The sequence below is a fragment of the Sinocyclocheilus rhinocerous genome, unplaced genomic scaffold (genome assembly GCF_001515625.1).
Source record: "Sinocyclocheilus rhinocerous isolate Xijiao unplaced genomic scaffold, SAMN03320098_v1.1 scaffold1450, whole genome shotgun sequence".
Lineage (NCBI taxonomy): Eukaryota > Metazoa > Chordata > Actinopteri > Cypriniformes > Cyprinidae > Sinocyclocheilus > Sinocyclocheilus rhinocerous.
The window spans coordinates 205,863-222,409 of record NW_015666201.1 but is presented as its reverse complement, the minus strand read 5'-3'; the positions used below and the strand labels follow the sequence as shown (position 1 = coordinate 222,409).

The 16,547-nt window shown below is 38.5% G+C and overlaps 2 protein-coding genes across 2 annotated transcripts in view; both read right to left on the bottom strand.

The window, feature by feature from the left end:
- Window positions 1–5,197: 5,197 nt before the first annotated feature.
- Window positions 5,198–16,547, bottom strand: part of LOC107732141 (galectin-3-binding protein A-like) — a 19,706-nt gene continuing 8,356 nt past the window's right edge. Inside the window, exons 2-4 of the mRNA XM_016543410.1 lie at window positions 7,686–7,889; window positions 7,407–7,538; window positions 5,198–5,463 (exon numbers count right to left, since the gene is read on the bottom strand). Of these exons, the coding sequence (XP_016398896.1) occupies window positions 5,198–5,463; window positions 7,407–7,538; window positions 7,686–7,889 (602 nt within the window). The remainder of the gene's footprint in view (window positions 5,464–7,406; window positions 7,539–7,685; window positions 7,890–16,547) is intronic.
- On the bottom strand, window positions 11,114–13,363 carry LOC107732153 (galectin-3-binding protein A-like). Its single transcript, XM_016543423.1, has 5 exons — window positions 13,185–13,363; window positions 12,825–13,031; window positions 12,625–12,756; window positions 12,277–12,538; window positions 11,114–12,161 (listed from the first exon to the last, which is right to left on the bottom strand). Exons 1-5 carry the CDS (start codon window positions 13,243–13,245, stop codon window positions 11,114–11,116), a joined length of 1,710 nt encoding a protein of 569 aa, XP_016398909.1. The 5' UTR covers window positions 13,246–13,363.

Here is a 16,547-nt window from a genome sequence, read left to right as displayed (position 1 = left end):
TTACATGGCGGAATTTCAATTTTCATTTTTAAAAATTTTTGTGTGCTGCTGTGCATCCCTGTGTGTGTAATAAGCAAAGTGCACACGCGTTGTGCACCCGCCTATAGGTGCATATTACTAACGCGCTCTTTAAATAACAAAGAAAAAATATTGCGCCAGATTTTAGACCAGGTTTGAGTTGGTCTATGGCGCATTTTTCTATTTTCTATATGGCGCATCTATGTCTATTTTCAGTTCCTCAAAATAGGAATGCGCCTGAACACACCTCTTTTTTAGACCAGCACGCCCATGGGTGCAAATGCATTTGCAGAGGCGGACAGTAACTGAGTACATTACTTGAGTATTGTACTTAAGTACACTTTTTGAGTATCTGTACTTTGAAAAGTGCTCGCGCGTTGTGCGCCCGCCTATAGGTGCATATTACTAACGCGCTCTTTAAATAACAAAGAAAAAACATTGCGCCACACTTTAGACCAGGTTTTTGTTGGTTAATGGGGCAGGCTATTTTCAGTTCCTCAATATAGCAATGCGACAACAATGCGCCTGGACACACCTCTTTTTAGACCAGCATGCCCATGGGCACACAAATGGGCGCAAATGCATTTGCTATTTAAACAACGCGGCGCGGGACGGGGAAATGAGAACTGCGTCGGGCTTCCGCCTGGTGTATGACAGGGCCCTAAAATGTGTTTTAATTTCACTATTTATGATTGTCTTTAAATGCAAGCTATTTAAAGTGTACCTGAAGTATACTTGCGATAATTCCACTTATACTTAACTATATTTTTATTTGGACTTCAGCACTACTTCAGCACAATTAAAGTGCATTAAGCACAAAATTGAAAAGTGTTCCTATTTAGCAGACTTTAAGTATACCATATTAGTATACTAAAAGTACAATTGCAGGATATTTTTATTAAGTACATAAATATGTAAATGTGTTTGTAGTATACTTAGCATGAAATAAATGTATTTCAAATACATTTTAGTATATTTATTTTTCACTAGGGACATACCATCAGAATGTAAGTTGTTGGTTACTACCCGCTGGCTAGCTACACCTCACTGACAATTAATTCTGGATATTTCATTTTCTCCCTCATCATCCAGCTCTTTGTCACAAAATAAGATAAATAATACATCTTCAGCAGTAAAAAAAAAACTGGTTTCTTCTCATGGTTGACCTACCTGGCTTACATGTGGTGTCAGCCATTTTGACTCAAGTGCTATCCACAGGCTTTAGCCACAATACATTTCTCAGTGCCAAAGGGGGGTAAGTGCAGTTACGCCCTTTTGGCACCAACTAGTTGTTCATTGTTAATTCTTTTGGTTTCTAATGAATAACTTAAAAATGATTAAGAATTCACTTGTGTCCTTTTGGCAGTAGAAAGAGCTCATCAAGAGCTTTCATTTGATATATATATATATATATATATATATATATCAATCTCCATTTCATCCAAAATGTCACTTACGCCCTTCTGGTTCTCACCCCTCGTTATATTGAAGCCAACAATCTGCCAAAACAACCTGTTTTGTAATTTGCCACATTATGACGTCATAGTGTGATGAAAGACCACCTCTGCTAAATAATAATAATACCTACTAATTTGTGCATATAGTATGAAAAAAACAAGAGAGACAAACACAGGTTTGCTAAGCAACCAAACGATAAGGAGGGCTCTGAGTATAACAAGACGCTGTACAGTGCCCAAGTAAAAAAAAAAAACACAGTCTTTGCATTGCCCTCTGATCCTAACATTAGAAAAGATTGGATGAACTTTATTTTAATAAATTTCCAGATCATGTCAGTAAGAAACTGGTCGTTTGTGTGCTTCATTTTTAAATGAGATGCAATTTGATGCAGAATTTTTAGAGAGAAAAGACAATGATGTGCTGACTATATTGGATCAGAAAGTAATGTCGAAACACAAGTGTGAGTAACTGTGTTTTTATCATGTGTCACTGTGGCTTTGTCTGTTACAGATAGCTTGACGTACCGAGTATTTATGCGTTTTAAACCTAAATTACAGGAGCGTTCATCTGTGAAGTATGTGGGCTGTCAAACATACACAAGTGTTAGCCAATCATGGCAGTGGGCGTTTACTTCTGAGTCTACAATCCGCCATGCCTATTTAAACAGCGTTCTGATGAGGGAGGTTAAAAACAGGACAGAAAATAGCCTATTACTTCTGAATTATGTTTTTTTTTCTGTCAAAATTTGTTACAGAGAACAGTATAAAATAAAAAAGGGCAGTTCATGACCCCTTTAAACAAGAACAGTTCTGTCAGCATTTCTGGGCTAAGGTTAGTTACATGCAGTGTAAGTGAAATCGGCCAAACCAAATTCACACAATACAGAAGAAAGTAATAAGTTAATTTGTTCTCCCTGTCACAACCAAGACAGTCATGGACAAGAAGGCCAACCACCAGCTCTTTGCTGACAAGCTAATTCTGTCAGAAAGCCTGGTCATTGTAAGCAAAGGTGGTTGAGTCTGACACTGTTTTCCTGGGGTCCCTACAGCCTGCCTTCCCAGCAACTGCTACCAACACGTCCCTTTCCCTACTGGAGTCACCACTTCCACCCTACAGCTCTTATGTAATTGGGGATTGGCCAAAGTCGGGCCGTCGGTGAGCGTCTGTCGGGCTAGTTTGTTTGGTGTGTTCCACTTGTCAGCTCTCGCCATCTGAAGTTTGCCCCAACTGAACATGTTGAATCGCCATCGGAGCCGTCGGTGAGAGTGAGAACTCTAATTGGATGCCTAAAAATACAAAACATCAACAAATAAAACACTTGCCGTGAAGCAAACCCAACATGGCATCGTAAACATTGAAAATACACAATCCACATCAATACTATCACTGTGACAAACATAACAATCCACCGCACACATACCTCTGCCATAATCCAAGAGTGGAACGAAACTTTATGATAGAGTGGTATAGAACCGCTGCGTAACAGCTTGTTGCTATCGGCTAAACACGGAGTCCACAGCGCCAAAAAAAAACGCACTAACAGCCCACGTGCTCACACTCTCGTATAGAGGGTTACCTCCCTGCGATTAACACAGACTAAACAATGAAAAGAAACAAAACATCTTTGTATGAGCTCTTACAGCATCAAAGCAAGTGCCACGCTCATACCTCACTATAATGCCTCAGAGTCACGACACCAGAAGGGCAAAAGCCAAAACGTCAGGAAGTTACGCAATCTGGTCAATCAGCGGTGTTTGAGAATCCGCTGGCCCTCCAGGAATTGAGATTGAGATCACTGATCTAAAGGCTTAACTAAACCACACTCTACAGTAGGCACTTATACACCTCATTGCTAAGATATGCATGACAAACTGCTACGAGCACTGAGCGGAAAGTTTCACGAAACTAACCACATTACAGCTGTTTCTTTGGTATTGGAGGCTTCCATTCAGCTGCGTCATCTTGCCAACAAGCAGCAAAAAACAGACGTTGAGTGATCGAATGGAATTCAAGTATATTTCGGACAAACCACTGGATGCTAACCAATAGTGATGTTATGTTCAACACCGAAGCTTCGAAGCTTGTATCAAAAAAACAACACATTTGACATTGAAGCACTGTATCGGAGCTTGATTAGTTTTGAGAAAAGCATGTGACCTATGACGTCCGAAGCTTCATTCGCCTGAAAACCACGTGACTGCTTCAGTATCTGGTTCAAACGAAGCGAACCTCAGCGCCGTTTCCTTTACATGATATTACATTATGTTAGCATTGTTGTTGTTTTTTATCGTAATTTATATATTGAGCTCAAAAATTAACGTTGGCCATGAGATATCAGTCTAAGGACTGAGGCAGGGTTAAAATAAACAGATCATAGATTTAATTTATGAATTTATGTTTTATTTATTTGACTTATTTTAGTGCCAGTACGCCGACACAAATGAATGACTTTGACAATGAACATTATTTATATAAAATATAAAAAAACAAGAAATCAGTTGTAGAACCAGCTGTGAAACCACTGGCTGTAATGGAACATTTGGAACTTTGGAAGGTGTTATTTATTTTTATGGCCACAGCATAAACCGTTTTAAAAAGCTTCGAGTAATGAACCTTTTTCCGATACAATTGTGATGAAAGCTTCACTGGTTCAGAACGCTTCACTTTGCCATCACTACTAACCAATATCAGCTGAAGCTCAGTTGATCCGTCACTCTACCTACTTCAATAAACTATATAAGGCCTTTCATATGCATGCTCCTTCATCTGTCGCACAGACAGATGCACCTCTTTCCCTTTTAGCATCTTGAGAGTAGAGCATTCGGATATCTGCTTAGGAAATTATTTTGACTGGACTGCTGATGGTAGCCATTGGCTTACATACTATGGAAAAAATATTATGAAAGTCAATGGCTACCATCAACTGTTTGGTAACCAACACTCTTTAAAATATATTTGTGTTCAACAGAAGAAAGAAACTCATACAGGTTTGGAAAAACTTGGGGGTGAGTAAATGATTTTTTTGGGTACATTTTTGGGTGAACTATCCCTTTAAGACAAAATAATTAATCCAAAGAATTCCCAATAAAATCTATTTTTAGAACTGGTTGTCACAGTCAGCAGTTCTTTTCACCATGCCTGACCAGTCGCCTAGCACACTACATTTCCCATCATCTCCTTTGGCTAGCACCTGTCTGCCATCAGCCTCATCAGTTCCTCTTCATAAGCCAGCAACAAACACATGTGGTTGTCTGGTCTCAAGATTGCAAACTCACCTGTAGTGCCTCCACTTACCTTTTGGATCCCAATCCTCCAGAACGGTGACTTCTCTACTGGATTTACCTGCATGGACTCTTGATTTCTGTTTGGACGTTCCTGAAAGAGAAAGGAACATTTGATGACTTCAGTTAAGTGAGCTTCAGGTAACTGTTTATGTTCATTCTTACCCGTTTATGTTGGATTTCTACTTGTGGAAATAAAGAAGCTCATGTACCTTGTACCTATCTTGTCCATCTAGTTCCTGTTGTGACACTGGTCCTGACTGAACTTTATTAATTGATTTTATTTTCGCAAGGTGGGGCTTTTACAAGAACCACCACATTAGAAATTCCATTCTATCCCATTCTTTGTATAAACAATAAGCCACAAAAGAGACCATTCAAGAGAATCACACACAGAATAATACTACTAATAATAACTAGCACAGAAGAGGTTTAGAAAGTTACATAAGAAAAGCAGAGACATGAGGATGGCAGGTCTGGCTGACATCCACTGTGAGGTTTCTGGAGTAATTTGTTATGTTTAGTTCTGGATAAAACATGAGGATCATGCTGTGCACACAGAATGTCAATTCTTCCTCTTCACTGACATCTCGTACATTAATTCTGAAATCGCAACCATCTCCACTGTCAAACAGAAGACCAAGATCATCAGACAAACCCAGACTGTTATCCAGAAAGAACTGACGATTGCTGGTTATGTTTGAACCTGCAAAGAAAATGTAAAAAAGATGAAACTGTTAATCCAATAAAAACTGTGGTCAAAGGACTTCAGGGACAGAAAGAAAATTGCCAATTTCTGTGGAAAATGTTCTTACTAGTCCATTACCTGGTGAAAATGAACCTGCACGACTCCACTGAGCTAGGACACCAAGAAGGCACTCAAGTATCTTATTTTCCTTTCTACACGCTCTCCTTTTTGCCCTCTCTTTTCCACATCTATCATGTGTTTCCAATACATTCATGGGTAACACTTTTTGATAGTCCACTTTAGACATTCTACTAACCGTAAGTAACTTTACAAACTAAATGTCAACTAGCAGTCATTAGAGTATTAGTAGACTGTTTGCTTACTATCTTCTAACACTTTATTTTGATGGGTCCATAACATACAACATACTGACTGTAAGAAACTTTGCAAGTATATGTCAACTTATTCTACTAACCCTAAACCAAACCTAACAGTCTACTCTGAGAGTTAGTGGACATGTAGTTTCAAATTAATGAGAATTAGTTGACGTAGTTTCAAAGTTACTTATAGTTTGTAAAATGTCTAAAGTGGACTATCAAAATAAAGTGTAACCCATTCCTGTTGTCTTACAACAATGCTTTAACATCAAACACAGACGGCAACGCAATCTTGCTAACCTGTGTCCTATCTGCACCTCTTTTACGGCACCTCTCTCTTTTTCTGGGGGTCTCTGGAGTTGTCAGTCAGCTGTCAACAATGCAGACTTCATTCCAGCAAATGCCTCTGTCTACTCTTAGTATATTGGGCTTGACTGAGACCTGGATTCGTCTAGAAGACTCCGCAACCCCTGCTGCTCACTCTAACAACTTCTCTTTCTCTCACACCCCCTGTCAGTTTGGGAGGGGTGAGGGTACTAGTCTTCTCATTTCTAATAACTGGAAATACTCATCCCACTCTCTCCTATGCTATAAAAAACTCATTTAAATCTTATGCTATTACGGTAACAGCTCCTATAAAACTCCATGTTGAAGTAATTCATTTATTTGCCTCTTTATAGGGTATATGTCGAACATCACCTGACCAAACCCGGAAAACAGGTCTCATTGCTTCCATTTGTTGGAGAACGTGTTAACAGCCATATTAAATATGAGCGATATCTATGGACTTAAGATAATCAGTTAAACTAGCTAGCTGTTTTTATTGTTGACGTTTTATTCAATTTTTATATCTAAATGTGAAAAGAATAAAAATAAAACAAACTTTTAGATATCAGTCCGCATATGTGATGGACATTGGTTATGATCATCATTGGTATCTACTTTGAAGGCATCTTGAGTAAAACTGCTTCATATTTAACTAAGCATATGCAAAACGCTTGAACCGGAAGCGACGAGACCCGGTTAACAGAATACGGAAGTCTGTTGCGCATAACCCCTATTTGCTCATTGTATTCCACAATGTAAGTCACTTTGGGTAAAAGAGTCTGCTAAATGAATAAAGGTAATGTAAATTTAAACTTGCAATTCTGAAAAATAAATTCAAAACCACAAGATAAACTCACAATCCTGAGAGGAAAAAGTCAGGAATTGTAAGTTTATCTTGCAGTTTATATCTTGGAATTCTGACTTTATAACATGCAATTTCAAAGTCAGAATCAGTGTTACCAAGTCCACATTTTTCCAGAGGAATTGGGCAACTTTGTTTTTTGTCAAAAAGTCAGAATTTTGAGATAAAAAGTCAAATTCATTTTTTTTTTTTTTTTTTATTCAGTGGCAGAAATGGACTTACACGGTGTAGCCTGTTGATGAATGACATCTGGGACCATTTTGTGCACCACACCACAGACATATTTGACTGTCCTTGCTTTCATAGAAGAACTGAAAGATGAATTAAATAAATAAACGCAATTAATTTCCATGAGCAAGCGCTGTCATTTCAGTATGATCCAGTAGATGTCTTACCAGTCTCACAGACCACTCCTGCATCCTCTGCATGTGAGCAGTCAGTAACACCCCAGCCTTTGAAGCTGCATTCAGACAATGAGCTCTCCGAGCCTTTACAGTTCATGTCATCCAGCCAGATTGGACCAGAACCTACAAAAAAACAAATAAGTAAATGGGATTAAAATAAGAAAATAACATTTTGATTTAAAATCGAATTAAGAACACGGGTCAGAAATAAGACTGTTGGTATTACTGTGTAATATTTAAGTTCTCTTACCCTCACTAATGTGTTTATACCTTCACCATATTGTCCTCCAGGCGTAACCGATATAGCTCCAGGAAAACCCAGCTCACGACACACCACTTGTGCTTTAGCCAGTTCCCATCCGTCATCACAAACTGTACCCCACTGTCCATCATGGTAGACCTCCACACGACCAGATGACGGCAGATCCCCCACCAGTCGCACTCTGCCCTCACGTTTAGGCTTTGACTCTTCGTCTGTCGCAATCAATAAACTTGTTTATTTAGAGGGTTCATGAACATGTAAAAGAAAGCCCACGACAAACAAAACCAACACGGAGTAATTTGTGAAACGATGAAGACTATATTTAAGATCAGATGATCAGCTTTACAGATTTATGAGAGCTAGTAGTATATTCTTATATTTGTAAACGTCATGCATTTTTTTTTTTTGTGAAATATTTATATAGAAACTCAAGAAGCGAAGACCAGGAGACTCTTGGGTATCTTCAGCAGGATTCTTTATTGAGAATGTGCTGTGTGGTGCTGGCAGTGATACATTGTAGTTTATATACATTTAGGAGGCAGTGCTTAGAAATGGAAACAAAGCACCTGGGAGACGACTTTAAACAAAACATGCAAATGCAGTATTTGGGTATAGCAACCTGCCCTATTTCACCAATCAGTGATAATCCAATCAGCATGAATCTTCAAAGACATGAAGCCATTACAGACAAAGGTGAGAGTCACAGTAATCTGGTTCATTTGACTTACAATAAAGTGAACAGGAACTGGCAGGAACCTCTTGCAACAAACTTTGTTTAACAAAATAATAATCTTCAAACCATAAATGCAAATACAAACCCCTTGTTTCATTTAAATATCTGCTAAATCAGGACAATCATTGTGAGATATCGCTTACATGTGTAATCCAACCACTGCCCAGTCACATTTGAGGACTACCTTAAGTTTCATTTCAAGAGAAAACAAACTCAAGAATAACTGCAGTGCATGTTCAAACAAATCCTGTTTGAGTGGCTATTTGAGTTTGCCGCAAAATCCTTTCACGCAATGCAAAGAGGAGGTTCTCAAGCCACTGTGTATGTACATTAAACACTAGTGTATGTACATTAAAAGTCTACGCTCAAGTAAACATGACTGTTTTCTGTTTTATTTTATTCATATCCATGAGACTTTCTGAATCTGTGTGTTGGCATTCAAGTGACTTCTGTGACCGGACCTGGCTTTGAAACGGATTTGAGCATGACACAGCTGAAACACTTATGATTAATGTTGCTTTTGATGCAGATTATTGTCATATATATTATTAAATATAGGCTTTATGTACCGATAACTGTACATTTTGGATCTGAGCTCAAGTAAACATGACTGTTTTCTGTTTTATTTTATTCATATCCATGAGACTTTCTGAATCTGTGTGTTGGCATTCAAGTGACTTCTGTGACCGGACCTGGCTTTGAAACGGATTTGAGCATGACACAGCTGAAACACTTATGATTAGTGTTGCTTTTGATGCAGATTATTGTCATATATATTATTAAATATAGGCTTTATGCACCGATAACTGTACATTTTGGATCTGAACAGACATTCAAGAGTTACAGTGCAACATAAGTTTCATACAGTACTCATAAGTCTTGTACAATAAAAGCTATTGTGAAATGACTACATTCGAATGTAATAACTAAAAAAAAACACCCTTTTACCATCCTTTTATGGTCTATTGTCATCTCAATTTTAACAGGGTTGACATTAATTGACAGGTGGACACCTGGACAATAAAGCACCTTTTTTTGACAAAGAGGATGAAATGACACCTGTTGCAAGACTTAACAGACTTCGAAAAAATAATTTCATTTAAATAAATTGATAGAGTGTGAATTCAGGTAAAGTGGGCCATTTAAGCTTGATTGTACTGCGCTCAAATGATTTACACTTTCAGAGCATACACTCTAAAAAATGCTGGGTTATTTCAACCCAACTTTGGGTCAAATATGGACTAACCCAACAGTTGGGTTCAATTTTGACATCACATTTTTAACCCAAAAGTTGGGTTAGTCCATATTTGACCCAAAGTTGGGTTGAAACAACCCAGCATTTTTTAGAGTGTAACAATGGTCTTTTATCAAAGGGACACCTTCTTAGAATAATAAAACTGTTTTGGCTGATGCTGGTGGGTGTGAGCACATCTCAAAGGAGAACTCATGAAATGTAATCTCTTTGACATTCAGATCTTTATTTCTAGCTTATAAGGTTACTCACTAAAACAAATAGTATTGTGACAGCACTTGTGTTATTTGTTAAAATGAATTAACATGCAAATAATTTGTTAAAAATTGTTCGTTTTTTTCCTGTAAGGTGGTTAAATATTGCTGGCCCAGTTTGGCTGAAGGTGCTTAATAAAGTGGGCCACCTTGAACCTTCACTAATTCACATTCATTGAATAAACTGACATTCACTGATTACTTTCATGTAGAAATGATGTTTAGAAAACAAAAGTGTGCAGTCAGGAAAAGTCAGAGATGGAAGAATAGAAAGCGAGAGCAGAAAGGAAGGCGAGGCATGAAGCTGAAACTGTGCGGTGAAGAAAGAAATGAAGAAGAAGAAAATGTAGATGCAGGGTATAACTATTGAAATTATGTATACAATTAAAATTCATTTAAAGGGATTAGAAACATATTTATTGTTGCTTGTGTTATAGTCACATTGTAAATGTGTTGTAGTGTTAATTTTCATCAGTACGCTGTTAGATTTAATCAAATTGAATGCCAACGAGACATGTCCTATCAATTGTTTTGAATTTTATGCATGAATTGAGTGAACTTATGAATTTTACTCATATAGCTTTAACTTACTCCTGTAGCCTAGGCTATATGTTGTTGTGTTTGCTAAAAATGTTTGTATGATAATATACATTAATAAACCTAATAGTTGTTAATCAGGTGACACATTACTTCAAGATTGATGAAAAAAGTATTCAATATCTAGTTAATGCCTAATGAATTATTAAACAATTACTTATTGTGCAACTGTCACATTTTTAATGACCACTATTTCTTTCTATGACTTACTATTCTTTCAAAATGAGACACCACTGCCACCATTTCTGTTAAAGGCTATTACAATTTAATGGTTGTGAATTATTAACTGATTTTAATCATTTTGATGAGGCTAGATATATTTCATAAACAATTTAACAAAAGAATCAAACTCACAGAGATAATGTAAGAAATGTATATATATTTTTTATTTTTGAAGTGCACTTTCAAAATGAAGCATTTGTATTGCTACAGTATTTAAATGAAAAGTTTAAAATCAACTAAAACATTTGAGAGAAATCACTGCAGAATGAATAACATTAAAACAAACTTGATTGAATTTAATTGATTTGATTAAACTAGATATGAATATACTGAAATGCCTGCAGGAAACTAGCTGAAGCAAAATATAACTCTGTGCAGTCAGATATACTCTGGACGCGCTACAAATCTAAAACTGTAGTCATCAGGACAGGGGTTTGGCAGATCCATACTGCTGTTATTTGGAATCACTGCCATGCTGTTTTTGAAATCTTGAACATGAAAGACATTGTTTTCATTCTTACAGCTGAGAATCAACCTGTTGCTGTAGCGAATGGTGCTAGTGTACATGTTCTGATTACCATTTGCGACAAACCTTGCAACAGGAAAAGAATAACATGAAATACCATAGTTAGAGCATTCCTGAGCACTAAGAAACACCTGGGCTTGCCAAAAGACCATTTGTTTTCTGTAAAGAGCACTAGGGTGTGCTGGAGTGGAGAAGGTTAGTATTCTGTTATTTTGGCCATATCTGCGGTTATAGTTGTAATCATAGCGTGGGTATTTGACAGTGCTCACATTGAAAATTACACTCCACTCATCTCCAGTGTAGATTCGGGATAGATACTCACTACTCATGTTATCCATTTTATTCCTGATCTTAGAGAAAGGCAGAGCATTGAACTGAAAACCTCTGAGCAGACCAGTTAGGTACAGTTTCTCATGATTCTGACGAAGAACACTTGAGGAAAACTGCATTTCATAGAGTTTATCCACTGGGATCAAGAGGAAGCGGATGTGATTCAGGAGACTGGCCTGTTGATCTGAACTAATCTCATCACCTTTGTCTTGGATCCATCTCTCCAGAGCTTCAAGAAGTAAAGCTTCATCATTCACAATCAGGTCTGAGCGCTGCAGCAGAGCGTCCATCATGTGAAAGGAGATGGTGCTCCACACTGGAGAGCTTATGAGATACTCGCAGTTCCAGGAAAGATACTGAAGGACGTTCTCCTGCAGAACAAGATCACCTGTGCGAACGCCGTACTCGTACATGGATACCTGTGTAAGGAAGGTGTTGTCTTCAGGAAGGAGTAAAGTGAAGGTCCTGCCGACATCCTCCATAAGCTTCTTTACTCCAAAGATAAATGCCAGCTGATGCAGACATTGAGCCGACGTGATGGAAACATCAATCTGACGTGTGTACAAATACCTGAGCAAAATCAGATACTGTAAGTGTCTAACACCGATAATATAATCAGTTCTGATCTGCACTCAATGAGACATTTGGATTGAACTATGAAGTGATGTGGTCTTTAGAAAGTTACCTGAGAAAAGCAGAGACATGAGGATGGCAGGTCTGGCTGACATTCACTGTGAGGTTTCTGGAGTCATTTGTTATGTTTAGTTCTGGATAAAACATGAGGATAATTTTGTGCACACAGAATGTCAGTTCTTCCTCTTCACTGGTCTCTCGTACATTAATTCTGAAATCACAACCATCTCCACTGTCAAACAGAAGACCAAGATCATGAGACAAACCCAGGCTGTTATCCACAGAGAACTGACGGTTGCTGGTTATGTTTGTACCTGCAAAGATAATGTAATAAAACAGATAAAAAATTACAAATAACAGAAATACACATGCAAAAATATTGAGTTGCTGAGTTTCTTACCAGTCTCACAGACCACTCCTGCATCCTCTTTATGTGAGCAGTCAGTAACACCCCAGCCTTTGAAGCTGCATTCAGACAATGAGCTCTCTGAGCCTTTACAGTTCATGTCATCCAGCCAGATTGGACCAGAACCTACAAAAAATATAAGACAATAATTTTTATCAGTGTGTAACAAACAAATTGTGCTGTGGAGTTTGTACCTTCACCATATTGTCCTCCAGTCGTAACTGATATCGCTCCAGGAAAACCCAGCTGACGACACACCACTTGTGCTTCAGCCAGTTCCCATCCGTCATCACAAACTGTACCCCACTGTCCATCATGATAGACCTCCACACGACCAGATGAAGGCAGATCCCCCACCAATCGCACTCTGCCCTCCTGCTTTGGCTGCTTTAATCTGTCATCTTCATCCAGTGACAGAAGATTTAGAAGAAGACAAAAATGTAGAGATGTTTACAAATATATTTGTGACTTGTAGTCATTTCTTTGAGACTCGAAAAATTCTCCAAATACAAATAAAAGTAATTTAATTCAAAAGCAAGCTTGTATGTACTAACCAAACAGGGTCAGACGCTGTGCTGAAACGTGAAGAAACAGCAGAGGCCATAGAAGGTACATGATTCTTCTTTTGCTGGAAATATTGCAAACAGCAGCGACAGGAACACAATTCACAACTGAGTGAGTTCTAACACAACTTTTCTTTTAAATAACGACCAAATCAAGTCAACTATTATGAAACTTGCATGAAATGCTGTGTGATCACATTTGAGGGCTACCAAAAGTTTCATTTCGTGAAAATGCTATGTTTGGGAAGTTTCGTTACTGCAACCTACCATTTAAACAAGAAGTGTCTGTCAGCATGTCTGGGCTAAGGTTAGCCACATGCAGTGTGAGTAAGATCAGTCAAAACAAATTCACACAATACAAAAAGAAAGTCATTGTAACCAAGGGTGGTTGAGTCTGATGCTGTTTTTCCAGGGTCCCTACAACCTGCCATTTCTGCTCCACCTGGTCCTGCCACAATGTTTTCTCTTCCCAGACTAAAGCCCCTTTCTGACTTGGTGCCATGTTCCCTCCGTCTTTTCATTATTGTGACCTTGCCCTCTATGGCCTCCCTATAACGCTGATCTGCTTTGGGTACTGACAGGATTCTGCTCTCTCCTTATTCACATTTGTTCATGTTTTCTATGTTTGTGCCAGGACCAGAGTTGACCAGGGATGGGCAGCTGTGGTCCTGGATGGCCACTGTCTTGCAGTTTAACCCAATCCCTAATCCAGCGGTGTCAAACTCCACTGTTCTGCAGAGTTTAGCCCCAACTCTAATTAAACACATCTGATCCAGCTAATCAAAGTCTTTAGGAGTGCTAGAAACTTCCAGGCAGGTAGGTTGGAGCTACATTCTCCAGGACAGTGGCCTTCAAACAGATGAGTTTGACATGTGCCTTAAACAAACGCAACTGAAAAATCTTACCCATGTCTCAGGATTGTTTGAAAATTACAGGCAAGTGTGTTTGATTAGGGATGGAACTAAACTCCAGGAGCGAAGTTGCCTATCCCTGATTTAGACCTGAGCTGTGTTTGAAATCGGGCCCTATGCCTACATTCACTATTCCCTACGAGTGGGCGAATTGCTGAGTATGTGTTCATGTCTCCCTGCCTGTTTGATCTTGTGCTCTAGTTCTTGCCCTAGTCTTGTCTCTTGTAATTCTATGTTCTTGTCTTGCTCCTTGTTTTTGGATTTGGTCTGTTTTTGTTTCTTTGCATTTATTTTAGTATTCATTTAGTTCTCTTAGTTCTGATCTTTTGTTTGCATTTTTGTTTGATATTTGTGTTGGTTAATATAATAACAATAATAATATTATTATTTTCTTTTTATTAGTCCTTTTTTTTGTTTTGTTTATGCTCTTGCCTGCGTTGGGTTAATTTGTGTTCCTGTGGAGTCTTGTTCTGTCTTGTTGTGGTGTTAGAGTTCCTGACCTGTTCCTGCCCACTGGTTCCCTTGCCTGGCATCTAGGGTGCTTCAGCGTTTACGGTCAAGTATCTGAGCTCAGTTCTATGGTGCCTTGTTCTGTTCTTCCCACCGGCCTGGTCTTGTCGCCCCCTCTGCTGCTATAGTATTCTGCCAGTTTATGTCTGACGCGGCTCCAGTGGCCTTCCCTAGCTGTCTCTGTTTCCTGTGTACCTGTTGTGGTATCACCTGTGCACCTCACTACCCTTTTGTATCGGTCTGTTTTGTCAATAAACCCTTGTTACTCACACTGCGATTGGGTCCTCCTTCCAGACCCCTGACATTCAGTTTAATAATCATTTGAAACATACCAAAACCGTTACCTCCAATAGTAATTAAAAGATTTTTCTCTAACTCTGTCATGGAAACTAGCATGTATCAACCTTAATTAAACATTTTAATAATCAATTAAGAAATAAATTTATACCTGTATGTTATTACGCTGTATCCACACTGAACCAGTGGTTTGGAGGATGGATGGAAGGATAGGCTTGTTGGAGATACATTGGCACTGCGAAGACCGATAGGCATATGTCATCAAAGTACTGTGAGAGCAGCTGAAGAGCAGACAACTCTTTATGCTTTTGATTTGCTCTCATAGTACTTTAATGCTGATCGGTCTGCGCAGCACCGATGCATCTCCAACAAGTCTGATGATTCAGCAGGCACCATCTTCTGACAAAAGGCGGGAATTCATTGGGCACAACCCTCACAGTGCATTATGGGTATTCTGTAGCTGTTGAGTGTACATCGGTTGTACACTTATTATTGCAGCATAGAATTTATCGTGTGCACTCGATAAAGACTACAAATTTTTCCCCTAAAATAGTGCTCTATTTAGGATATAGGAGGTGATTGCAGACACAGCCCTTGCTCTGTTAAAAGCTCATCAAGTTCAAGTTCTTTATATACTTTCCCCATACTCTCTCCAATTTATTGTGCTTCCTTTCCATTTTTTTGCCAAATTGTGTTTGTTTCTACCCAGCGTCTGGACTCTCTGCATGCCTCAGAGCTCTTTCACCTCTCTCAAGCCCTTTGGTTCTGGTTGCCAGTTTTGGATCTCTCAATACTTATCTGTCTCCTGGACCTAACTTTGCACATGGTTTTCCCCTATGCTCTGTATGCTCTTCATGGGCCTGATCACACGTGGTCATTTTCTCTTGGCTTGTGTGGCTGCTATAACTCAGTTACAGTAGCAAAACAAAATGGACTGTTAAAAAGTTAAGGGTCAAGAACCTAACTAAACTAAATTAAACACTGATCACCATAACGGTGAGGTAAAAATGCCGACTCTTTCCTTCTGTGATTCTGCTTGTTAATATCAGATGCCTTAACTAATGGTCAATCATCACTTAATCACTGTATTATCTCATTATCAAATTGGCTGGTGAGTGAAAAAGTTAATTTCAAACCCTGTATGTAACGCTGCTTCAGTGTTATTTTTAACACTCTTGAGTGTGAACCGAAGCTCAGAAGAGAGTTAATTTAACATGGGGGTTTGCTGTGCACTTTTTACTATAATATTTTTTTTTTACTATTAGCTTGTACAGTATTCTAGTTGGCACAATTGCTTTCTGAAAACCAAACAATGCTCTCTCAGAAAGGAGCATTGCTGGTATTGCTCTTCACTGGTCCTTTCTCACAGGCAGATCCTTTAAGGTTGGAGCAGAGGGGTGTCTATCACATAAGCTAACTACTGGGGTGTCTCGGGGAGTGCAAAATGCTTATGGACAAAAGTTCTGGGTGCTTCCTTACTGGCTCAAGTCAAGATTCCAAATCTCTAAGAAAACCCAAATATTTAATTTTGCCATTTAGTGATTATGAATAAATAAATGCAAAACTGTCTAAAACAACAGAATATCCTGTGCATTTAAATCAAATGTGATTGATTTTTTTTTTTTTTTTTTTTAAA

Excerpts from the sequence above, each read along its gene's own strand:
- LOC107732153 (XM_016543423.1), bottom strand. The coding sequence starts at position 13,245 with ATGTACCTTCTATGGCCTCTGCTGTTTCTTCACGTTTCAGCACAGCGT. Across the intron at positions 12,757-12,824 it reads TGGAGGACAATATGGTGAAG|GTTCTGGTCCAATCTGGCTG; the intron begins GTACAAACTCCA and ends TATTTTTTGTAG. Across the intron at positions 12,162-12,276 it reads CATGTCTCTGCTTTTCTCAG|GTATTTGTACACACGTCAGA; the intron begins GTAACTTTCTAA and ends GATTTTGCTCAG.